The sequence below is a fragment of the Aspergillus flavus genome, chromosome 7 (genome assembly GCF_009017415.1).
Source record: "Aspergillus flavus chromosome 7, complete sequence".
NCBI classification, from domain to species: Eukaryota; Fungi; Ascomycota; class Eurotiomycetes; order Eurotiales; family Aspergillaceae; genus Aspergillus; species Aspergillus flavus.
This window is the reverse complement of record NC_092404.1, coordinates 1,383,699-1,408,106: the sequence shown is the minus strand read 5'-3', so window position 1 is coordinate 1,408,106 and position 24,408 is coordinate 1,383,699. Positions and strand designations below refer to the sequence as shown.

Below are 24,408 nucleotides of genomic sequence, written 5' to 3'. Positions count from 1 at the left end.
GGGTTGAGAAGGTGAACGAGACCTATAGAATGGATTGTCTCTGCCAGTGGGTATTGACTTTCCATCTCGATAAGCTTCCCTGTCAATTTGACAGCACCTTTTACCATGGTGCCTTTAATGCCGGTATGAAGATGATCTTCAGTGATAGTACAGTCTAGATGGTTCGTTTCCCTCGGGTAGGGATGGTCTGTGACGACTACACCGATAAGAAGATTTGTGATAAAGATAAGCTGTTTAGCTCGGCACTGTAGTAACTTTTCTAAAATAAGCCTATTAATTGTACGTGGGACTGCAAAGGCGATGAGCTGTCTAAAATTACTATCTAGTACTTTAAGTACCTAGATATCTTTATCTATATCTTAGAGGAGGAAGAGGTAAAAATGCTAGGGTATAAGAGGAGAGAGTTCTCTAGTCTTACTAAGTGGTTGTAAGCTTCCGGGGCTATGTGGCTGTATATGCTTCTTTTATCTGGCTTTAATGACTATCGCAGCTTTTCTTTTATGCAGCTGCGTCGGCATTTTGGGGCTGAGTGGGCGATGCGTGAGAAGGAATTTGACCACACAGAAAAGCTTGAAGCATTCGCGGCGCGGAAAGTAGACGAGCTGGATAAGTATGATAAAGCCTCGGAGAAGATGGAGGAGAAAAAGGCGCTCGTGGACAGCGAGAATATAACAAAACAGGAATTCATTGCCAACGCTCTAATAGAGGCAGGTAGTATCTCCCATTTCTCATAGATGAACAATGGAGTAATGAATGACGAGGGTTTATTCCATAAGCTGGTTGCCTGGAGGGGAAATAGCAACCATCGAACATACATGACTTCTGCGGGAATCTGGGGACTTTCCCTTTCCGCTTGAGGCCCGACCTGCCGCAGCTTTTGGCTTACTGTGTGGCCCTGAACTATGCACCAAGGTGCGTGTTTGGAGAGATGGAATAGTGATAGAGATCGGGCTTCCGGCTCAAGGGGTAAGATGGGAACCAGTGCATTCATGGCCCTAGGCCCTAGGGCTCTTGCTGGGAGAGAGGCATTCCTTTTGACATGATCTGGAGTCATTCTTTTAGGTTTTGTTCTGGATATACATCAATTATGATGGACCTGGCCAATTTATCGGGCTAGTCACATCAACAGTCAAGTGTTGCTTTCAGGCCCCCTTTCCTGCGGGATGTTAAACATAACCGCCGGCTGACCGTCACAGTATGCTTGGTCAACCCTGAAATAGCCGGTACGGTCAAACTGGATGGTGTCATCCTTAAGAGCTGTGTAACATTGCAGTCCGCCCAGGCTTCTGTACAGAACTCGCTCGGGTTTGTCAAGAAGGATGCAAAGTCTTCATCCTTCTCTATTTTGTCCTTCGAAATCAAGTGGTCGAAAGTGTACAGCTTGATTGGCACCATATTGCTCGAATCTTTAGCTAACCACGTAATCTTCTTTTCGGTCAACTTGACATCGGATTCCAAATCAAGCTTCAGATTCAGGGTTAACACCTTTCCAGTGGCCGGGTCGGTAGTAATCCTCGAAACAATGGCATTACCCCAGTTCATCAAAGTGACTCGCTCGTTCTCTTTGAAATGCTGAGCGTCGTCCTGGCTGATAATAATTTCCTTGCTGAAGATGACCTTCTTCGTTCCCAGAGATGGATTTTTATACTTCGGCTTCTCCGCGGAAGTTGTTGCCTCAACCCCGTCGATTAAGGCGGTAACAGCATTGAGTGATGGGATTGCTGTGTAGCGTGCAGCTACAGGATCAATATACTTTTTGTTGATAGCCCAGAATCTAGTCCAATCCATGTTGACAATATTTTGACTAGGGCCTTGCTTCAGGATGAATTCTCGAAGGGCGGGTATAGTACAGCCTCTTCGACGAATTCCCCGTACGGTAGGCATGCGGGGATCGTCCCATCCCCAAACCACGCCCTTGTCCACAATGACTGTAAGCTTACGCTTCGATAGAACCGTCCGAACGAAGTTAAGTCTAGAAAAATCCCAGATTTCGACTTTTCGAAGGCCCAGCGCCTCTTGCATCCAGTGATACTGCGGGTTGCGATCACGGTACTCATTCGTTTGCAATGCATGAGTTACTTGCTCAATGGAGTCGAGGAAGGGAGCACAGAAGTCATAGGTAGGGTAGATTTTCCACGTGCTCCCGGTACGGTGATGAGGCTCGTGATTGCAGCGATATATAACAGGGTCTCGCAAGGCTTTGTTTGTATCATCCACCGATTTCTTTGCTCGAATACACCATTGTAGCTCTTCCTCAGAGCCAGACTTCATCTCCTCAATGTGGGCTAGGCTCTCCCTAGGGCTCATGTCGCGACATGCACAGGCTATTCCTTTCATCCTTTGATCCTGCATGATTTCTTTGATAGTATTATCGGCATACGCCTTTCCGGACTTGATCAACCCAATACATGCCTCATACATCTCTTGGAATTAATCGCTAGAATATGTGATACGGTCTGGTATAACACCAAGCAGCGAGAGATCGCGTAGGATAGATTCCCTGAACTCTTCACTCTCTTTCGATGGGTTCGTGTCATCGAATCGGCAGATCAGAGTACCCCTTTTATCTCCATATTCATAGGCAAAATATGAGTTTAATAAGGCCGCTTTAGCGTGCCCAATGTGGAGGTATCCTGAGGGCTCTGGGGAAAACCGACAAACAATTCCATTCTCGGTGTTTTTGAGCCCGATATTGTAATTGGCGCCCGTCCACCCCTTCAAAGGTGATGTCTACCTCCCCTCCTTGATGGGTAACATACGCCGCAGCTAGAATGGCAGGGAGGGTAAGGGCAGCATTTGCGTTTGAAGCGACTTTGAGAACCGCCATTATGGTGTCCGTTATCTACAGGAAGAATATGACCGGGCGGCTTGTCATACAGAAGGTGTGTGAGAGTCTTAGATTGAAATGGTTGTTGAGAGGTGAGCCAATGGCGCACGTGAGTGAACCCCGCTGATACGGCGCTATAGTGTCTAAACCTTAGGGACTACAAGTGCCTAGACTTAGGGGGCCTTAGTATCTAGTTTTAAGGGCCAGAACGTAGATTTTAGGGGCCACGGTATATAGATTTCCGAGTGATATTCTAGGTATATTCTTCCGTCAATAAGTTGACTCTTCAATAAACTGGATTCAGCACTCACCAAGTAATACCGTTGTTATTGTCAATCTAGAACTAAAATTCCTGATAGTTCAGACTACCATTCGACAACTTACCCCTTCCTTACAATACTAAATTCAATCGCATTCGACGCAGAAATGACAAACTCAAGCCCTCCTCCATTATCAACCGGATCAGTAACCCTGCGGCATCTTAACAGTCGTGCCGACATGTTCGTCCACACCCCTCCATAATCCCACCAATCGACCACACCACCCTTAAACTGATAATGCCATGTATCCCTAATCTGCCAGTTATATATATCTTCTAGAATTGTCCATGATGGACTCCATCTTTCTCCAGGCTTCAGAGTCACTAAATCTTCTCCCTCCGCTATATTTACCGTGATCTCAGAATCATCCAGAAAGACCCCCAGACATCTACATGGATAGACGATAGAAGCAAAACAGCTCCCAGATTACATGGACACGGAATATTATCGGCCGGTCTGTGGGGGCCCCATGGTAGCGAATACGCAGCGATGCAGAGTGTTTTCCCTCGGGGAGAATGGTATCAAAGCCGGAGAGCTCTGCGCTCAGAAGCCAAGGATACTGAAGAGGACACTAGCCAGAACTGTATAGTAGCATAGTAGCTGCGTTAGCCTTTCATGACACCGGTATAGTATATGCTAGATCTAACTCCAAGGCAGCATTAATGCGGCGCGGGTGGCCAATGCATATGATATGACAGCTCCAACACAAGCTACTCGTTAGTAAACCATGTACATATTTCAGATTAGGAAAGTTCGGGAACACTTAGTAATATTAGTCCTGGACTAGGGGTGCCATATCGAATGGTTAATTCCTCCATACATCAAGAAAGTAACCGTGCACGCCGCTATGTCGTAGGACGAGAAGTAGTACCTGACGCTGGGAACAGCATAGCCCTATCCCCCGAATACCTACAATCGGCCCATCAGCTTCCCGCTACTTTCACCGCCGCTAGCCCCAGAAGCCAGGGCTTGGTTAATGAATGTCACAGTGCCAGCTCAACCCGTCCGATTATGATCCTGTTGTAGCTCTTCGAGCTGCATCTGTCTATCTACCTTTATACATGTTGACCCGTAGCTTGCCTGTCCAATCTCGCACTCTGACATAAACTTTGTTGCAGAAATTTACTACTCAAAATAGAATCACCAGTGACATATCTGATATCATTCGTCGACTTCCTCATCATATGGGATCTATAATTCCCACTTCCTAATGATATATTCGCCAACACCAATGAAGTCCCAAAAAATCTAATCAGCCAAGATATACGCCCATGTCAAGATAATACACACATATAAATCTTCTACATCTTACCCAAGCATAATCAAGATGGACCCAAAGAGAAGGAGGGAATGAAGAAAGGATGCTAATGCCAAATAAAGGGGGAATGATGAGTACCAATCTTGAATAGAGCAGGTTGACTACGGCAGGATCAGCTGCTGGTGACTTGTGGCCATGTCCCCCTGCTCCTTGGTAGCCCGAACTCACTCATGGACCACGAATCATCACTATCTAGCACCAGTCTGGATTGCATCCCGGAATCTAACTTGTTCAAATGGAGGACTCGCGCATTGTGGACAGCGTCGCCTAGACTGTGTCCGTTGGGGGTGAAGTAGGTCGAGCTGGAGCCATGAGATATGTTTCGGGCAGAAGGTGACGCTTCGGGGGAGGGTTCATGGGGGTCATCCAACTCCTGTTGTAGCGACATCTCGTAATTTCCCAGAAGGTATTGTGGGTCAGATTGAGCCTTCTTGTACATCACATTCAATTTGCGGTAGATTGTTTGAGCACTGCTTCGCTCGTGCGCTTGAACGCGGATCATTTGAGACATGATCAAATCCAGCAAGTCAAGAAACACAGGGGAGCACCGCGGTTTTTTCTTCAGATTCAACACCCATTCATTTACAGATGGGCGGACTGTTGTGTGATCTATGCTGTAGAAGCAATCCGTAGTGAATTCGCCGCGGGGGTCATCGTATCCCCTAAGGCGGGAGAACTCTTCGATAGCCTGATCCCCACATATGGCATAGGTACCAAACTCCAAAAATAGACACCCGAGGCCCCAGATGTCGAAGGCACGGTTTATGCGCTCCCCGGGACGGCGAGGGGGTGAGTATGTTAGAGGGAAGACTGCATCTACGTCGTTTGACCTAGACTCAAATCCGTGAAGTTTCGCTAGCCCTAAATCCGCAATCAAGAGTATGCCGTTTGCATCTGTACACCCAGGACGCTTCTTGAACCATAGAATATTCGTGGCTCTCAGATCACCATGTCGTCCATAAAGCTTCTTACCAGATGTCTTACCCGCCCGGTTTAGCTTATGTATCACAGATAATCCACTCGCGATTCCGACCATCTGCTTGAGCAACCACAGGATATTCTGGCTGTCCCATTCGGGTAGCCGAGTCCGCTTCCAGTATTCTCGAAGGTTCTCGTCCGCGTAAGGGAACACCAAGTGATTGTCTTCCTGGAAGCTGAAGGTGCATAGAAGATTGATCAGGTGTGGATGGGGACCAGCTGAGCCTAGGGCCTTGAGGAATCTTCTTTCCCTCTCAAACAAATGTGGTTCTCGCCAGAGGATTTTCTTAACTGCAACTCTATACCCTTGGCTCTGCTTTGGGTTAGCAACCAGGATGCGTTATCGCCCAGATATTTGCTTCGCTATCGCTTACCTCGCTGTCAGGAGGTTCCCAGAACTCGTGGTGGTCGGCGTGGATGCGTTCACAGGAGACTCTTCCGTATCCACCTTCAGCAGACTTTTCAGACTCTTTCCCAACAAAAGGAAAGATCTGCTGCTTTGGAAAATCATAATGAGCACCTTGATGAAAAACCGGCACGAGCACACGCCACTGGTTTGCTTCCAGTGTTTTAAGGTCTTCATAGTCCCAACCTTCCGGCACCAGGACCTCCTGGCCTTGACTGGTTCGCAAGACGTTCCCGTCCAGTTTGAATGGGAGATCGCCATCGTGTATCCCACGATCCAGGAAGGTATTTATATAATCCACCTTTTTTGACATGACCAGAATTGTGAATAGCTTTTGAGCGGTTTGGACGATCTTCTTTGCCAACTTGGCTCTTCGGAATCTACTACCGATTTTTTTCTCCGCTAGTATGTCCCGCACAGCTTCCTCGTTGATCTCGGCATCGATAATACTTCGCGGAATAAACGCAAGTTTGATGGTACATTCTCGTATCCGATCCAACGTAGAAGCCAAACTTGGAAACGGGTCTTGACTGGAGTGAGAGCCTTCGCGGGACATGGGTGGACTCGTGGCCGGGGTGTATTGTTTGGGAGAGTCGGATTGGGGACGAGGGCCATTCTTGATACGTCGCGAATTCCATGAAAGAAGCAGGAACAAACACGCCAAAAGGAAAATTAGATAGTAAAGAGAATACATGGTGGATGCTGTACAAAGGTGGACTGCTTATCGGAGTGTAACGTCAGTGAGAACTGGTTGGACGGTGACGGGCGCGGAAAGCGAATAGGAATACAATGTGGGTGATTAAAGGGGAGAAATATAACATAGGAAGAGGAAGAAAAGTATAAATGTATAACAAGAAGGACTAAAAAGAACTGAAACCCGCTTCAACGCCTCCGTTCGGTTGGGAGAGGACAAAACGTCCGGTAGAATTGGAGTAGGGCGCAGGTGGTGGTGATTTGAGGAAGTTGAAGCAGAGGAGATGGTTAAAGGGACTCAACAAACACTGAAAAAGGTAGGGCGGAAGTGCTACCGCCTGCTTGCCTATTTATTTCTTATGAAAATATTACTTAAAAACTAGTATTGCTACTAGTGGTGGTGGTCAAGGTCAAGAGGAGGGAGGGGACACCCATCTTATTCTAACGCCCTCGATCGACGTGAGCAGTTGCCTCCGTCGAGTCTGGGGACAGACCCAAAATTGCTGTCCTCGAGACGTTTGACTTGTCATTGGCCGACTTGACAATAGTGTTCTACTAGTAGTAGGATTCAATTGTCAAAAAAAAAAAAAAAAAGAATGACATTATCGGGCAACGAGGCAGTGAAGCTCAAGCCTTACCCATTGGCCACAGTTGACCCTCGTTCCTGCGCCTGCGCGTCACTTCACCCTTGGTTGGTTGCTCTTTTCTTTACCTTCTTCTGCCCTTCCTCAATGTTTTTCTACCTACTCACATCTGACGTAGAACTTCTAGAACATTGGAAGAGGAATGTCCGGCACGCTGTAAATCCTATCTAAAGTACATCGATAAAGACTATGAATACTCGTTATCCTCCATTCAACACCCTCCAAGGCAAAACCCAATTACATAATAACGGGCAACGGGGTAAAAATGCTAGGTTAATCGGCCTTGGTGGTGGTGGTGGCATAGGTGGACAGGCGCATCAGGCTGAAGGGCATCGTGCCCTGATTCACCTCCGACTCTGTTCGGCCTCGCAACCTGCCCCGTTCCAAGTCTGCCTCTTCACCCTCCCTGTGTGACAGTGGTGGATGACGAATCCGAGTTACTTTCAGAAACCAAGACGAGTCGCTATATCGCACCGAAAGTATCCACAGAAAGATCGTAGCTACTGTTAAGGGAACTGAAATGACTGCCAAAATCCAAACCCAGGGTGAAATGTATATGCCTCCCTGTTCATTAATTTTAACGAACTCAGTGGAGAAGAAATTCTATCGTAAAGAGTCAGCAATCCCATCTCCTTTTTCCCCATTTCAAGGTCAGCCAATGGAACGCACCGCTACAATGGTGGTGGGGAGGTAAACCAGACCAACAAGACTTAGCATCTTCACAGCCGCAGCGTCTTCTGCACTCCGTTTCTAACGGACGTCATCATCAGCAGTATGTCCATCACAGCCACGTTGGAAAATAACGCACTGCAAGCTCGGCAAGGTGGTGGCTTTCTTCCTGAGAAGTCTGGGCCAGTTCTTTCAAAGCTTTTGTCTCCACATGTGATGCTCGTGCCAATTGTTTCAAGGCTCGAGTCTCCTCAAAGCTCAGTAGATCGGTTAACTGCCCGTCCACGACCTGTTAGCAGTAGTGCTGAGGGACAGGGTGGTGGAGGCTGCCTACCAGTTGCTCTGTCGACTGAACCCGCTCTTGTAACACCTTTGCCCGTTCCAGGTAAACGCGAGCTTCTGTCTCATATTCAACAAACTCTCCGATCATGGAATTACAGAAACAATCATCTCTGGCAGCGCAGCTCATTTTACAGTGTCTTTGGCAGCTCTTCCCAATGCGACCGATAGTGTTCACAGCAGTCTGAAGGACGACAATTAAATCCGTTATATAGTCTCCCAGTTGCTTAAGACGTTGTCTATCTTCCACCTTGAAGTATGTCATATGCTTATCTCGGTCTTCGACATCCCAGACAATCAGTCGGTCGGCCTAAAGAACACATAGTTTAGCCCATGTAAACCGAGACAGAAGGCACATGCATGTAAGTGCATACACACTGGTAAGAGTGGGAAGACTAAAAGAAAGCGAGTGAACAAACCTTTTGCTTGCATTCGGACTCTAACCAAGCCATGTAATCCATCCAGCTTCCCAGGCTATCAGAGATGAGTCTCTCGTGAACAGAGAAGTGCGGCGTCATGACCTCCCCCTCGAATTCGCTTCCTGAAAGGCATAGAGAGACCTCATTCTCAACTGTACGGGAGGGCGCAATCAAAATAAACACCGAAGAGCTTGGCGAGCCATCATGCGGATATGTCAATTTTTGGTAAACTCCTGTCTGGCGAATTGACCAGGGACACTCCCCTTTCGACGTCGAGCGTTGGTTGCGTTCGACTCGTCGGATCACATATGCAATCTCTATGCCACCAGTCAACCTATAGAGTATTCTCTGCATTGGAGACGGAAGGGGCTTTCGGGATCTAACCATCAACCTTGCCGTCTACGCTCTGCGAGCTTTTAGCACGAAAAGGAGGAAATGCATATTCGTTCTCCACGAATCTGATGCCAAATGTGAGGACCGACTTCCAGAAATAGGGGAAGACGCTTTGTGCTTCTAGGAGATAGTGGAAAAGTTCGCTCGATATGTTTAATGTCGTCCACGACCGCAACTGCGCGACCGTATAAACTTGTACACAAGCAGTGGTCTCTTCCTATAGCAAAGTAAATCGGTACGTTGATTATGAAATAATGAAGGGAATAGTATCCCAGGTGGTCGAATTACCTGTTGAAGTCGCTTCAGCTCGGAGACGTGATTAATCGGAATGGGTTGCTTGGTTTGCAATATCCGTCTGCCGCATGAGTCCTTTGACGAAGAAAGAAGATAGACTACTAGCTGAGCAACGTCGTTCCTGGATTTAAAAAGACTGTTCGTTCTAGCCTTGATTTTCTCCTCTAGGAGTTGATCAACACGGGAAGAAGCGCAAATAGGGTCCATTGTCCGGCGCACGGAGGGATTGAATTGTTAATCGACATCTGGATTGCCACGAGTCTGGAGACGCATGTGTTTATATACAATGCCAGAGCACAGCTTGAGGCTTCAATCTCAGTGCTCACGATATGTTTTGCATGCGGCTCTAATCCAAGAGGCTGATCATTTTCGCCGCAGCTCTATTGAGGCTTAACATTTAAGCCGGAACCATCGAGGCATTGGATGAAAATGTTTCTACCCGGTTAACATTGAAACTACCGGGCAAAACGGTCTTATGAGGGCAAAAGACAGCTGAGTGCGGAGCGAGTGTAGTGTGACGGGGCCAATTCCAAAACATGTCAGCGATCAGCAGGCTTTCCTCGTGTATGTCAGTCAGCGGGAGACTCTCCAGGGCTCGCGGAATGCCTCTTTAAAACATGGAGAGTCAACCCTAGTCGGGAGCGCCTATACTAGCCAATGAGGATACTTCGTTACTTTATCAGGGCCTATGAGTGAGGGTTATGCTGGGGACTGATGCAGGTGCCATCACAAGGTAATGTTCTGTATGCACTTAAGGAGTAATAGCTATGTCAATCAATATTACGCCGAACTAATCGTGTATGTACAACCCCCTCACCCTACCCCACCATCTTCCCCATTGCGTAGCGCTTTTCGTTGGTCCCCGTTTGATGTTTATTGTACAACGTATTGATATGAAAATCTTCTAATACCATACTCGACACTCATTGATTTGCTCCTGTGTAAAAGTTTAGTAATTCCTATCACGCAGTCACCCACAAAGCTCAAACCTGAGTCAGTCCCGGAGAGCGTGCTCGTTCTTGGTCCAACACGTATATCTTATATTGATCCAGGCGTAACTGTGCGGCATTTCTTAGCCATGGACAGATACCCTGACAGTGAGTAAAGAAACACACCTCGACCCGAAAATTAGCTTGCCCATATTCATTTCTTAACAATTTAACGAGCTTCTTCGGATTCATATATTTGCCCTCAATAACCTGATTGGGGGTTATACTGGGGGAGCGTCCTCGGCTCATCGCACGACAAGGCTGTGGAATTTGCTTTGGCGCACTCGACAAAAAAAGACAGAATTAGGAGACCGGATTTATACACGAACAATAATGGAAAGTTTTCATATTCACATTTGCACAATCGTCATGGTTTGGAGGAGCTCAAACAAAATATATATTATTCTCATCCTTATATACTGTGACCACTCCTTCCTATGAATAGAAGTATAAATGAGCTGTCTTCAGCTGCGTCCTTCTGCGTACTTCTGAGCACGAGGCCCTGGTCAGGCTTCACTACAACTTTCGATATCGTCCTATCAGGTCAGCATTAGTATTACCTCTCACAAAATGCTAGGGATTCGTTTCAAGCCCCGTGCATGGGTGGCGGGTATGGCGCAATGACAGACCTGCGATAGTGCTTGTGGTAAGGTCAGGTAACAAATGCCTCGTCGAATCTTTGGTCCAAGTTAGCACAGCCCCATCTTATCCAACCTTATGATGCATTAGTTGCCGTAAGCCGCGCTGATGCTGAGGTGTTTCTCGTGTTTCTCCGCGCCTTCTCCGCGCTCAGCAAGCAGGCTGCAAGGCTGAATGTGAAAGCCAAATTATAATAATTGATTGGGTAAGGCAAACACGTAGACCATACGTAAAGACCAAAGAGGGAAAACAAACAACGAAACCGAGGCCAAGAAAAATGAGGAGGGTTTCAATCCGATCAAGATGGGAATACCCGCTCAATGATTGCTTGGAGAAGGGCCGTCCAAAGGGATTAGAAAATCAAATGTGGCGATTAGAGACATTAGCAGAAAATCTGAACTTACGCTGACTTGATACCCTCCCTGCGGGTATCGCCTCCTTAGCAGTGCCTCCAGGCGATCTTGCACGACATAACGCATGACAATCGTCTGAGATTCCATGATTAAGAGACAATGATGCCTTGCTACTAAATCTATTTGGGTGAGTACTCATTCAACCAGAGCCAAACAAAACGCTCAGTAAGGACATTTATCCTTGGCAACTCACAGTATAGGATGAGCAGAGTCTGCATTAAAAGACAGTTCAGCAAGGCTTAATGCACTGCAGTCAGCTTGTTCTACTTGGCCATCACGGAATCCCTTTTGCCTCATATAGCCCATTAGTTGCAAGAGCCTCATCATAGCTTGATGCGAAACTGTAGATCTTGGGTAGTATTGTGTATTCATTTTGCGCGGATGCCCAATATACTATGTTCGTTTGCACAGGTGCTACATGTCATTTCCTCTGATAGGAAGGATGGAGAAAAGAAAACATGAGAATATATTACGCATGGGTATCAATCCGGTCCATCCCGTGTTGTCCTATCCTATTGTGACCGGCCGTCCTCATCGAAGTGGATTGGCATTGGCTGAGGGTCTGACTGGTGTGTTTGTACCACCGGTAGTCAGATGCTTCCATGTAGTTAGCCTGTTGACGTGGTCATAGCAGAGCCTGGGGCTCAAACATGGCGGTATAACTCGTTGGTGAAGCCGAAATGGATTTTAATGCAGTGTAGAATGGAAGGGGAGATCGGGACCTCGTATCTGCAGAATGACAGCGACATCTGTATCGCGAGTATATTTCGGGATAGTATACCTCAGTGTGGTAATGATGGGCTCTATCTGTAAAGACTCCCTGCACGTCGGCCTTTATGTGAAGTAAGGGCCATTTGCGAAGTATCATTCGCGCATATTTGTTCCCTACTACCACCGATTCCCCGTGATATATCACATGCACAGCTGGTATTGCGAGATGACCCTATTGGTCCTATTCATAATATCTAGAAGCAAGTTGTTACCGTCCCTAGTAGTAGAGGCCCAGCATGAGAAGACTTCATAGTATGGGCTCTAGGGGTTTTAGGTGTATATGGCACTGAGTCTGCGAGGTGCCTGCATCGCTAGACGTTTCAATAGTTATGCTCTAACAGTTTGATAGAATTTTGATTGTTTGTTTGACCGGGAGAACTTGATTCATACATTCAATCACCATATCAAGCAGTTCATGCAGTACATGGGCCCCTGGATGTATGAATGCGTTCAAACTGAGCTAACATTGAGATAATGCTGTCAAGAATACCTGTTATACCTATACTACGATGTTTAAGCCGACATTTTGAATAATGGGCTATTCATTATTCACCTGTTATCTATATCCACTATCTATACCTAGCTAAATGAGAACTCCTTAACTAATATCCTTACGTTCTTGTTCGTTCTATTTAGTTGCCACCATCCAGTCAATATGTTGCCTGGTAGCTACCACCTTTTACTTCGACATCGGACTCATGACGATAGCTTCCAATGTGCTCTTCCACTTTACCCATGACTCACTTAGTCTAATTCTGCTGTCTAGCTTTCTCTATTCTACGGTGGATATCGAAGTCAGAGCGAAAAATAGGATGAAGCAGTGGTCATCGTCTAGCTCGCATTGTCCAAGATGAGAAGCATCCATTTTCTGTAAAATGTCATCCAAAAAAGCCCCCAATATCGCTTCCATGGTCTTCGATTACTTATCGAATTGTTATACACTACTTCTCCAAGCATGGAACTAGCTCCTAATATAATGATGAGCATACAGATACACGAAGGGGTTGAAATCAAGTGTCCACACTCCAGGCTCATGTTAATGGTCTGCGTAGTCAGTTCATGACGGCGATCATATGAGAGGAAAGTCTCAGATCTCCGCCTTTACTGTATGGAAGAGGTGATTGTCATTCTGTATAAGAAAAGCCCCAGATTTCCTTTGACTAAGGATGCATGACTTCTACTGTCCCCTCATTCTTGCGATTGTGCTTTGAAGAAACCGTCTTCAACTTGCATCGACATTATTCCTTCTAAATAACCATTTTCCCCCGAAATCAACTCTACTGTCACCAGCAGCTATTACCGTAGATTTGGGATAGTTAGTGATCACCCTCTCATGATGCTCAATACTTCTCTTACTTTGATATTGGCTTTCTTATGCCATGCCTTATGCTTGCGACTAATCCCGAAACTAATTAACATATAATTCTTACTAAGGAACTCTACTCATAACTGTATTAGAATATGCACAATACTACTGCTGACTGGCTCTATGCTAGACGAGATGTACATTTCACTCTGCAGGATTCTCTCAATATGCTCGGACCTTGTTGACAGAGTAACAAATATAGTACTTGCTGTCGAACGAACAATGGGATCCCCATCTACAATATAAGATCAAAGATTAAACTCTTGATATATAAAGAGATTGAACCTCCAATCCAGACTTCGAAAGTACAGACAATCAGCATCTCCTCTTTCCTACATCTTCTCTCCACACACATATTATCTAACGACCGCCAATAAAAACCCACAAAACCCGGAAAGACACACCCAAAGCACCGCAGAGTCGTGACTATCTGCGACCAATACACACACCATCACATATATACATCCATCTCTACGCCCTAGTCACGACGCCGATCCGAATCCCTGAACAATATATATGTCCGAACAATAACATCATACACGCACTAAGCCATTTCAGGAAAGAGATACGCCGAGTCAGCTGTGGATCAATCTACGGCGAGTGATACAATTTACAACGCAATATCAACTGGGGCCCGAAGGTTTCCCGCATAGAGAACATCCACCGATGTAGTTGACTAAAAGGGTAGTATTATATGCCTAACTCTACCTGCTTTGCCGGTTCCCGGAGTTAGTTGCTGAGACGGAAGGCTTCGGGTTCGGCATTTAATTTCTATCTTCGGCTTACGCTCTCCGTCTCTTGATGACGGGAGAGTTGATGAAGGGATGTTTTTGTGATGTTTTCCCCTTTAGATAATTTATGAAAGATATGTTCACGTTGAGCCATATTTCACTAAACCGTGGTCGATTAAGTGTTGCCTGCGAGTAACTATTAAGTTAGGGTCTTGAAGTTATTGAATAGGTGAAGTTTTAAGTTCAAGGTTGACGCCCCACGGCCTAGAAGGGGGTTAGGGTCTTTACTGTACCCCCACCTGGCACAATGGTTCATGAGACAAGAGTATAGTTAGGTGAAAAAGGGTTTGAGCACAAGGCTTATCCAGAAAACTACTACTCACTACGCCCACTCGACGTATCTTCTGAACCGCTGGGAGTTCGAATTTTCATCGTGTTTTTCTTAAGTGGCCCGATTAGCCGTACAGCTCTTATATATATATCCAAATATAGTAATATTAGCTGTCAGCCTGGAGCTTTGTGGTCCGATTGGCTACATAGCTCTCATTTACCCAGATACAGTCATATTAGCTGTTGGACGGGCAATCGGACCGCTTAAGTCTTAGAACGCACCTGGCACTGAACTTCTTTTACTCAAGGGGAGCTAGATGAAATGAAAGGAGTGATAATTATGTGGTATTGAAACTGAAACCCAACGCTAACCAAAATCCAATGTTCAATCACAATGTGCCTATTCTCGAGTAAACGAGGCCAACGAACGCCGGTTATGATATATAATACAAGAAATCACGGTGGGATGCTTATTACGCATGTACAACCCGCGATCAACGGAAGTGTCACTATATACTTATATGTTTTTGTAACCCCAATCAACAAAATGACGGCTGTAAACCAAAACACCAATCCCATATGAAGTTCAGATAATTATTAATGAGATATACCACGCAAACATGTCGATGATGAGGTACGTCATCGGTCATCTCTGGGGTTTTCTTTATGCGAGGCGGACTTTGCTTCGGAGCGAACAAGCTTGCGAATGCTGATATTGGCCATATGGACCATGGCAAGCATATGTCGCAGTCCAGGGACACCTGATGGAAACACCAAGTATAACTCTGAGTCCAAGAACGGGTCGGGGCGGAACTTGTCATGATATGCCTTTTTCCCTCCTATCGGTAATCGTTGGAAGGTGTGACGGTATAACGACCGCGTAATCTTCTCAATGGCAGATGGTAAGCCCGTCACATCGCCCAGGATCGTAAGAGGTTCGTATCCGAGACTGAGGTAAGATATATTCATTTGATTGAGAAGCGCCATGGCTGCGTAAGCCAGCAAGTCACTAATCCCTTTGGGTGCTCCGGGGGCCGCGATGCAGGGGTCAAGATGATATCCTTCGTTGGCACCAACCCGACGAAGCGCCGCAAATCCGTTAGCGACACCATTGGGGCCACGGGTATATATATAGATCATCAGATTAGGAAAGTCGAACGGGTTGTAAACGGTAATAAAAGCCTGGGCTGCGGCGGCGGCCTGGTTGCGTTGATGCCGCCATGATTCGTAAATGCCCATTAGCTCGCTCTGTAGGGACGGGTCTGCCCCGTATGCTGGGGCGTAAGCACCTAAGGTGATCCCACCTTTGTCTGGATTGAGGAGTTGTTTGTTTTGGACGATGATTCGCTTGCCACTTCGCTCCATAAGCACATCGTTCGTCATTGGATTAAGCACACGCTCGGCACCAAATTGTAATGTGGCCCAATGTTGCCGTCGCGCATGCTTGACTAGACTGTCGCTGGCCCCCATAAAAGCAATTCCCCAGTGAAACTGCTTTCGATATGCCTTGAACTCGTCTAGTATATCGGAAAACAGATACGGCTCACATAAGGGGTCTCCTGCGACTATTGCTACCTGATTTTGCACCTTATAACACAAAGCCCCGGTTCGGGCTTTGTTAAGGAAGAAATTGTAACTTCGGTCGAGTATTACCATATGTGAGACTTTCCCATAGCGCCCGGCTAATCTCTCCAAAACTTCGGCATTGTCCATATGATCTCGACCGGGTAGCTTGATCTGCGGTAAGGATGTCGACTTGGACAGCGGTACGAACCCGGCGCGTCCTAGAGGTAAGGATGATTCGGAGCTTGAACGACCGTATGTGTTCGAGGAATAACGAGAGGATAGCGCATCTGAGTCTGATGTGGGTTCCACAAGAGTTTGGCTGCTGCTGCTACTCCCACAACAGCTGCTGCCACAACGGCGGGATCTTGCGTCATGCGTAGGATGTGCCGCTGGTGGAAGTAAGAAACCCTGATCCCGTTGATGATCCGCAGCGAGTGCACAACAAGTGCATGTATTATGTAGCTTCGAGTGGCTGAAGAGTTGACTCGCAAGGGACTCGCCCACAGTACGAAATAGGAGGTCTTTCTTCGCCGGGTTTGGCTTCTTCTTAGAAGCCTTCGGTTGCTTAGTCTTTGCGCCGCCAGACGTCTGTGGGACAGTCGGAGGAATGATCTCAACGCTCGATTGAGCAGACATGGTGGGCAATTGGTATAACGAAATGCGAAAAGTTTTGCTTCATTGTCTAGGAGACAGGCAGGTTCCTGCGGTCAATTCAGATTCAAGAGCCCTTTAATGGACCCCTAAAGGACCCCATCAGGGCACTGAGTGGATAGACGCTTCACCTCCACTCACACCAAACAATAAGAGTCGGATTTGGCAATAGAATGACATCGGGTATTCCGATGGATACTTAGGCAGTAGCATTCGTTGGACCAGGATTGGTCTATTCGCACAAGGGGTCCGGCGCGTAGTCTGCAACTATAGTGCTTCCTTTTTAAGTTCAGTAGCTGGGGGTTGTGACATTTGCTTATGCGGACCCCGCGGGTGCCGCCCTGGACGGACTGCGGATCCATAGGGATTCCATCATCAGATCGTATTTGTGAAACCCTTTACTTGTCTGCCTAATTGAGCCCTGCTTAGCCCTACCCTAGGTTTATTTTGGGCACACAACATGCCATCTAAACAGGATTTTACTCTTCAACCCCATTTCTTTGTTTCTCTAGGCGTCTAGCGTGTTGACCTTGTTGGTGACTGTAATCTCAGCGCAATGGGAACGTCACTGGAGAGAATGGCTGTGTTCGTCTGAACGAAAACCATCCATAGTTCACCGAGACTCATTCCGAGGTTCCGAGTAGTGAAGCGCTAAACGGTATCGAATACGGGTGTCGGGTTCGTACCTACCCTAAAATAATTGGCTTCGTGATCCTTTATTTGGGTAGAAGAACGCGCAGCGGTGACGACACGACAGGCAGCCGTAAAAAATAAGCTTGAACCAAGCCTTTCGTAGTTCCGTGCAGGACTTTGGCCAATGGTAAACCGCCTTGGCACGGGTAGGGCTGGATTCCGAAGTGGAGAAGAACATCTAGAAGAACGACACTGCCACACCCTGATGACCCCGGAAGATCAAACATGGTAAAACAATTCATAATACGAGACAGATAGGGTGGCTATGCCACGGTGCTAGGCCAAGCATACCGAAAGTAGCAATACGAGTCTAAGCCAATGTCTCGTATTTTAAGAACGATTGCAGTCATGCATCCAAGACCGCTAGAGATGGACCCTTGGTCTCTATATGAAACGATATGTCTAGAACGTCAACTTTCTTGTGGTGTGTACGTACATATGCTTTGAATTATTTGGATTCTAATGAAGGATCTCGTGGAGCACTAAAGCCAAAATACCATACATACGAGTCAGACAAGCGAGATAAGATAACAAGTTGCAAAGATACGAATCGAGCTTAAGGGAGATAGAGACAATTCTGGGGAGGCTCTCTAGGCCACAGCCAAAGGGTAGGGCATACAGCTGGGGCACTCTATAAAGAAGATGTTAACGGCGCTAGTTCTTCAGCAGCGGTTGTAGAACCCACCCAAATTGATTTCATTGGAATTTGGACATTGGAAGTGCAGCCGGATCTGCAGCAGTCGGTCTAGCCAGCGAGGTTCCACTCATCGATCATCCACACTTTTTGTGATTCTTACCTAAACATTCATTAATATAATCCAGTCTGGTATACCAATAATCGAATACTACAAATATAAACTGGGGAGAACTTTGCTAAGTATAACATCACTGCTCTACCACTTTGAGTAGCGGTGTTGATTGAAGTACTTGATTACTGGCGATGGGACAAAGTGCCCCATGGTACGTCATGTTCTGGTGTGGCACAGAAAGCTATGGTAGGCATCGTAAAAGATCACAACCATAGTCTTATATCAGACAGTCCGGACTTTCTTCGGAGATAGTAGCCTCTTGACCCCGTGTTGGTCAGACAAATCTCGAAGAGTAACACCATCCCAACTTCGTAAACTTGGATTGGGATCGGCGCCATATCCTACAAGAAGTTCGACAGCGTCCAGATCTTTGAACCACACTGCGAGCATTAGGGCCGTCCCGCCCGCCCAGTTTTGCGCGTTGATATCGACCATCTTGTTTTCTAGGAGGGTCTGAACGAACTGCAAGTCTTGCGCTTGAATTGCTGCCATCAGAGCTGTTTGACCGCTGACCCTGTCTTGGGTGTTAGGGTCTACACCTGCTATGCCAAGGAAGCTGCGAATCGTTGCTATTTGCTTCATGGAGATTGCTGCTTGGAGCCCGGGGATCGGGTCTGCCTTTCCGGTGCTCAAGAGTATTTGGACGATATCTTGGTAATTATTCTCTACCGCGTATGAAAGTGGGTGTTTGAATGGGCCGTCTGTATATGGAAATGATTAGTTAGTTTTCTTAGGAATACAGAAAGTAAATAGGCCACTCACCGTAGACGAGATCCGGGTTAGCCATTCCGATTTCTAGAAGAATCCGGGTTATATCCACATCTCTCTTAACAACTGCTAGAAACAGAGCAGTATCCCCGTTCTCTGCCATCGCATCGGTACATGCGGAGCCAACACACAGTAAGGCTTCCACGACTTCCTTGTGCTTGTTCTCAACTGCTAGCATTAGGGCGCTCTTCTTGGCGGAATCGGTCAGATTGGGATCTGCCTTCCCAGTGCGCAGCAGTAGTAAAACCACATCAACAAAGCCCTTCTCTACTGCCATCCAGAATATCCTTCTAGTCTCTGGACTTCCGTAATATGTAAATAGGCTGCTAGAGCGACGTCTAAGACCTACTGTTGGTACTAAACCCGCTGATGATGGCAACGTCAACGTCTCTATTGCGTTGGTATAGCCATATTCCAATAACAGGTAGATAATGTCTTTATCTCCGTTCTCGAGAGCGGTCATGAATGTGTCCCTGCTAGTTGAGTCGGATGGGTTGGTCTCAACCCTGCCACTTTCCAGTAGCAGCCTCACTACGTCCGTGAATCCCATCTCCACTGCCAATTTAAGCGCCGTTTGACCATCAGGACTTGTAAAGTTGGCGTGGATTTTCTTATCAGCTAGTAGAAGTTTGATGATCTCTGTGTGATTGCCTCTGGAGGCATACATGAGTGGTGACCATCCATCGAACGCAGGGAGATTGAGGTCAGTTTCGCCCGTTGAAAGCAGCTTTTCAACCACGCTCGAATATCCTAATTGCGATGCGATTGAGAGAGGCGACCGACCGTCATCATCGCTTAGATTGGGATCTACATTGCTATCGTCGAGAATGATGTTGATGATATCCCAGTGTCCATGCCTTACAGCCAGGACCAAAGGTGTCTGGCCGTAGGGATCCCGACTATTGATTTCTGAAACTGGTATTTCCTTCAGTAAATCTCGAAGTTGTGTCACGAGACCGAATCTGGCCACCAGGTGAAGGCCTGTGGCTCCAGACTCCTGGGAGCCGTCCATAAGCAGAGAGAGGGATATATAAGTGTGCTCATTCGCGGGGAACATTTGATCTGCGGAGCTAGTTAAAGAAGGGTTCTGAAGAAACCTTTTGGCAGTTTGGCGCACCTCCCAGTCCGCTTGGACTGGACCGGTGTGTTCCGCCCAGAAATGAACAGCATAATCTAGAAACGAGGTATGCTCTTCTTTGGACGAAAATTGCCCGAATGAAAGATACCTGAGGCAAGTCAAAGATATCTCCTTAAGAGACTTGGCAATCCAAGGGTGTTCATGATGGTTTTCTTCGAAATACTGATAAGCGGTCAAGTGAACAAATTCGATCTTTTCAGTGCTAGGGTTTGCAACTATAAGACCTGAGCAGTATGATATAACGATCTGAATGTCTGGCGGAGCGTAGTTCATGTCGAGGCAATTGTTGCCTCGTTGGGTCTGGGCTGCCAAAGCCTCTGAGAGTTCATCAACGCTCAAGGGCCTCCGAGCATAAAACACCCAAGATATGACACGATAGGCCCATTCGGAGTGGTCGGACTTCTCTATCATGAAGGAGGTCTTTTTGTACGCTTCATGAATAGGATCTCTGGTTCGACCATGCTCAATATTCTCTAGTTCTTCTTGTATCTCCCCTTTAGTACACTTGTTCTTGAGAATGTTGACAAAAAGTCGAACGAGGATAAACCTAGACCCTTTAGTTCTCAACGAAATATGTAGGTGTGAAAATCTTACATTCCCCTTGCAGACCCTATGACCACCTGCTTGAAGCGATCGATTTGTGGTAATTCATCAGGTATCTTATAAAACGCCGAGAAGTCAAAATTGCGGGTAATGTATGTTTCCATGTCCTTGTTGACCGCACGGATATCCAAGAAAGAGCACTTCTTCATATCCCTGAATTCTCGTTCGATGATATTTGTATAGCGTGAAGTCAACATAAAGCGAGCTCCCATATACTGCAGGTTTTTAACAGCCTCGAGAAATCCAGCCAGATACTCTGGCAAGCATTCGTCTAAGGCATCAACGACGATATACAAGTTATCATAATCCTGTATAACACCTGATAGTATCTTAAAGGTTTCATGTAGAGAAGGAAACTGGTTAGCACAATAGAACTCGGTAACTTCACTTGGGATAGACGGTAGAGTATCAATCAGCTGCCGCAGTAGGGTTCGAAGCATGTGGATGGGTGTCTGTTCCGCTTGCAGATTATAGCTGAAGTATAGAAAGGTAACAGCTGAATTTTGCTTCTCTTGAGCTTTCCGAAGCTTGCTTATAACAATTGAGGCTAGTGTCGTTTTCCCAGCTCCAGGCAATCCCGGGCAGAAAAGTGTTTCAACGTCTTTGCTTCCCTCTGACCATGCCTTGAATTTTTCATTCTCAATGAAAGATCTACCAGCATCATGGTCCAAATTCCGTTGGGCATCGGCCTGTTGCGATTCGTAATAGCCGGGGGCAAGCCAATTCAAAACCCTGCGACGTTCTTCCCGCTCCTGGGTTTGTAAGAGCGGTTTGATATTATCATTCAATTTCGTAAATTCTTTCTCCACTGTATCACGACAGAATGTTAGTTTGTTGTTACAAGGTCTGATTTCTAGGCATGACTAACTCTTCTTGGTCATGAACGACACCCTGTGGGCCCTTTCAAGCTGAACAACGGGGATGAACTGAAGAAGCTCTTTGGTAAATGCAGCGCTCACAGCCGCAGCATAGGGTTGCCAGCGTTTATTCTTATGAGAATCCGAATAATCACAAATGCCGCGGACCACAAGACATGGAAAATTATTGCTCAATCCAGCGGCCTCCATCTCGAAACATAACACACCGTGCTTCTTGCGAAGCTTTTCGCGGGTCACAGCATCTCGCATGACCTGATTCCCGGAAGCAATTAGCCCGCAATGAACCACAGGGTCTGTGGAGCGCCTGGGTTTGCGAGAGACCAGACGGTCTTCGGATTCAGCACAGTGGATATCCTTGCAAGAACGATCAATGTCAGGATGTCGAAAGCTTTCCACGAATAGTTGATCATTCTCGACTCCTTGGTATTTCCATTCCTGGTATTTTCTTGGGTATTTCTTTCCCATGTCAGCTACCTGCCGTGGTAGCGACGAGCCTTCGAGTTCATTTCGCGATATAAGCTTTGTAAGTGCCGTCAAGAGAACATTGGGAGGGCGATTCAAATAGCCAATGTCCACAAACTCGCCTTCGGAGAGGGTCTTCCCGTAATCATACTGGATAACTCCACCTACAGCGCTTAGCATCGGGTCTCAATGCTTGGGTCGGTGTTGACCTACCATGGCCGGGCCCCGGTTTGCTCACGACAATATCCCCAAGTTTAATATCATCTTCGGGGTTCTCGCTTGCGGGCCCAGGGGCACCCCCTCCGATTCCCACCATGAAACCGATTTTAATGTTAGGAAAGCTCCGAAGCATATCCTTGGCAACTGCTGTGGCAGGGCTTTCCCCAATGGTGCCCAAGGGGAGACATCCGATAACGATATTATGCCGACCAATCCGACCAAGTGTGTACGCATTCATGTCTCCAGGGTCTTGATCGAGTGGCGGATGCTCCTCATCTAGAAGTGCAGTTGCAGCAGCCGCCTCAAGTGGTAAGGCGCAGATCCATCCCACCAGGTAGTCATTCTGTGTGAGTGACTCACTGAGGTATTTTTCAGTGAATGGCTGTGATTTGACATGGAAGGTAGATCGATACCTGGTTGTGTCTGTAGGCATGGCTGTGACCATTCGTTATGAAAACCTTGGTAGTTGCTAGGGTTTGGAGACACTGAGTTCATGGAGCAGATGAAATGTGATAACACAAGGCTGAGAGAGTTCGTATCCAGCACAGCCTCATGTGACAAGACAAGGCTACCAGTAATAAATAGCCACAGTTGCCCGTTTTATTGCGCTCCTAATAAATTGATCCATAGCAGTCAAAAGCGGTACAAAGGAAAATTTCTATATTTTTACCATGACTTTAGCGTGGTGTGTTTTATCAAGGCTATCTTATATTCACTCTTTAGTCCCTTACTAAGTAAATTTGCGAGAACTCATACAACACAAGTGAATGCTGCTTTCTTTCGCACTGTCTAGGATCAATTGTATAACACCAATCAAAGTTATTCTCTTTGAACCCTTTTCCATGCGCCACAGCAGCTCCAGTCATTGTTTCTTCAACTGGTGGTAGTTCCCAAGAGCATGTTTCCAAGCGTTGAATATACTCCTTATCTGTAATTATGAGTCGTTTGTTTTAGGGCGTTCCTTTCGTCCCACTTGCGAGAGTATTAGCACTAACAAGATTTCTTCCTCTCAACATGTCAAGTATCCAGAGATTATATTTCGTGTAGAGAGTATAATTACTCGGTTCTTATACAGCTTGCTGGACCGCCTGATGCAGCCTGGTCTGTGGTCAATACTGGCCGATAAATGAAAGTGTGGAAATAAATACTGATATGGGGCAGAAAGCAATGATTTTAGTCCCATCAGCAGTTCCTATCATTCCTTCAAAGTCGTCGAGACCCCGAAAGCCAGTCACCAAAAAAGAAACCGTGGAACTCAAGCACGATCTGAGTCTCCCTAGTCAATTAGCCACTTTCTGCGTGGAAACCTCCTCTTCATTAAATTTGGTCATATGAAAAATGTGCTCCGGTCGACACTGGTATTTCGACCAAGTTGCGTTCCGGGGCGTCAAGCTCCGTGGGTGGGATGATGAATTCCACATTAAAAACACGGCCTCTCTGCCAGAATTTTCTGCAAATGTGATCCCCTAGTTCAGCGAAGGGCTCCATTCCCCACCTCGAAGGTCGAGATTCGAGGGAATGCGAAACTTAGTCGCCAGCTGTGCTAGTCAGAGTCACCTTAGATACAATCCTACCTGAATTCGTGGAGCTGTCCATAGCATAGGGTGAAGCTAGCAATGAGCTAGGGATAACAGTCCAAGACTCTTTTTGAACAGAGATATTATGAGATTGGTGCCCCATGACACATTTCTGGGGGTAATACACCCAAGTTCAAACTTCAGCCACCGCGGGAGATGATATAAATTGTTCGAAAGACCCCTATCGTAGATAGTTTTAGTGCTGTTCAATATCCGCTGATTTTTTACTTGCATCCAAGAGCTTTGAAAGCATATTTAGTTTGAGGTTCAAAGGATCGATCAATCTGTACTCTTTCGCGCACACAGCATTAAGTGGCGAATGAAATCTATACTTAGATTCTCTTTACATGATTGAGTAGTCGGCCATCTGTAATTTGGGCCATGGTCTTGCATTGTTTGTTTGTTCACTTGGGTAAAGGGGAAAATGAAGATGCCTCTTACTCGCAAAGTAACATGGTTTATCATTCCTAGAGTAGGCTAGTTCATCGCTGATAGGTGTGCCATG

At 46.5% G+C, this 24,408-nt stretch overlaps 7 protein-coding genes across 7 annotated transcripts; 1 reads left to right on the top strand and 6 right to left on the bottom strand.

Annotated features, from left to right (window-relative positions):
* Positions 1-380: 380 nt before the first annotated feature.
* F9C07_5680 (uncharacterized protein) lies at positions 381-734 on the top strand (the record flags this gene model as incomplete). Its single annotated transcript, XM_041287185.2, has 2 exons — positions 381-427; positions 491-734. 2 exons carry the CDS (start codon positions 381-383, stop codon positions 732-734), a joined length of 291 nt encoding a protein of 96 aa, XP_041150243.2.
* A 395-nt stretch (positions 735-1,129) lies between these two features.
* F9C07_2219953 (tRNA synthetases class I, catalytic domain-containing protein) lies at positions 1,130-2,883 on the bottom strand (the record flags this gene model as incomplete). The annotated part of the gene is made up of 4 exons (XM_071509713.1): positions 2,756-2,883; positions 2,454-2,715; positions 1,267-2,423; positions 1,130-1,234 (listed from the first exon to the last, which is right to left on the bottom strand). Exons 1-4 carry the CDS (start codon positions 2,825-2,827, stop codon positions 1,130-1,132), a joined length of 1,596 nt encoding a protein of 531 aa, XP_071366977.1. The 5' UTR covers positions 2,828-2,883.
* Positions 2,884-7,124, bottom strand: F9C07_2280848 (kinase-like domain-containing protein). Its single transcript, XM_041294652.2, has 2 exons — positions 5,818-7,124; positions 2,884-5,756 (listed from the first exon to the last, which is right to left on the bottom strand). Exons 1-2 carry the CDS (start codon positions 6,541-6,543, stop codon positions 4,578-4,580), a joined length of 1,905 nt encoding a protein of 634 aa, XP_041150241.1. The 5' UTR covers positions 6,544-7,124; the 3' UTR covers positions 2,884-4,577.
* A 5-nt stretch (positions 7,125-7,129) lies between these two features.
* On the bottom strand, positions 7,130-10,696 carry F9C07_2280847 (uncharacterized protein). The gene is made up of 8 exons (XM_071510466.1): positions 10,416-10,696; positions 9,295-10,358; positions 8,998-9,223; positions 8,614-8,930; positions 8,190-8,504; positions 7,995-8,144; positions 7,856-7,936; positions 7,130-7,789 (listed from the first exon to the last, which is right to left on the bottom strand). The coding sequence occupies exons 2-8, from the start codon at positions 9,505-9,507 to the stop codon at positions 7,460-7,462; spliced, it is 1,632 nt and encodes a 543-aa protein (XP_071366976.1). The 5' UTR covers positions 9,508-10,358; positions 10,416-10,696; the 3' UTR covers positions 7,130-7,459.
* Positions 10,697-13,199: 2,503 nt separating this feature from the next.
* Positions 13,200-13,930, bottom strand: F9C07_5676 (uncharacterized protein; the record flags this gene model as incomplete). Its single annotated transcript, XM_071511379.1, has 4 exons — positions 13,200-13,241; positions 13,469-13,520; positions 13,620-13,713; positions 13,864-13,930. 4 exons carry the CDS (start codon positions 13,928-13,930, stop codon positions 13,200-13,202), a joined length of 255 nt encoding a protein of 84 aa, XP_071366975.1.
* Positions 13,931-15,178: 1,248 nt separating this feature from the next.
* F9C07_5675 (uncharacterized protein) lies at positions 15,179-16,741 on the bottom strand (the record flags this gene model as incomplete). Its single annotated transcript, XM_041287184.1, has 1 exon — positions 15,179-16,741. The coding sequence occupies one exon, from the start codon at positions 16,739-16,741 to the stop codon at positions 15,179-15,181; it is 1,563 nt and encodes a 520-aa protein (XP_041150238.1).
* Positions 16,742-18,480: 1,739 nt separating this feature from the next.
* Positions 18,481-22,759, bottom strand: F9C07_2229545 (ankyrin repeat-containing domain protein; the record flags this gene model as incomplete). The annotated part of the gene is made up of 5 exons (XM_041294635.2): positions 18,481-18,959; positions 19,021-20,711; positions 20,759-21,575; positions 21,636-22,271; positions 22,321-22,759. The coding sequence occupies 5 exons, from the start codon at positions 22,757-22,759 to the stop codon at positions 18,481-18,483; spliced, it is 4,062 nt and encodes a 1,353-aa protein (XP_041150237.2).
* Between the last annotated feature and the right edge of the window lie 1,649 nt (positions 22,760-24,408).

Excerpts from the sequence above, each read along its gene's own strand:
- F9C07_2280848 (XM_041294652.2), bottom strand. The coding sequence starts at position 6,543 with ATGTATTCTCTTTACTATCTAATTTTCCTTTTGGCGTGTTTGTTCCTG. Across the intron at positions 5,757-5,817 it reads GGGAACCTCCTGACAGCGAG|AGCCAAGGGTATAGAGTTGC; the intron begins GTAAGCGATAGC and ends AACCCAAAGCAG.
- F9C07_2280847 (XM_071510466.1), bottom strand. The coding sequence starts at position 9,507 with ATGGACCCTATTTGCGCTTCTTCCCGTGTTGATCAACTCCTAGAGGAG. Across the intron at positions 9,224-9,294 it reads AGCTGAAGCGACTTCAACAG|GAAGAGACCACTGCTTGTGT; the intron begins GTAATTCGACCA and ends ACTTTGCTATAG. Across the intron at positions 8,931-8,997 it reads CGTAGACGGCAAGGTTGATG|AGATTGCATATGTGATCCGA; the intron begins GTTAGATCCCGA and ends CTGGTGGCATAG.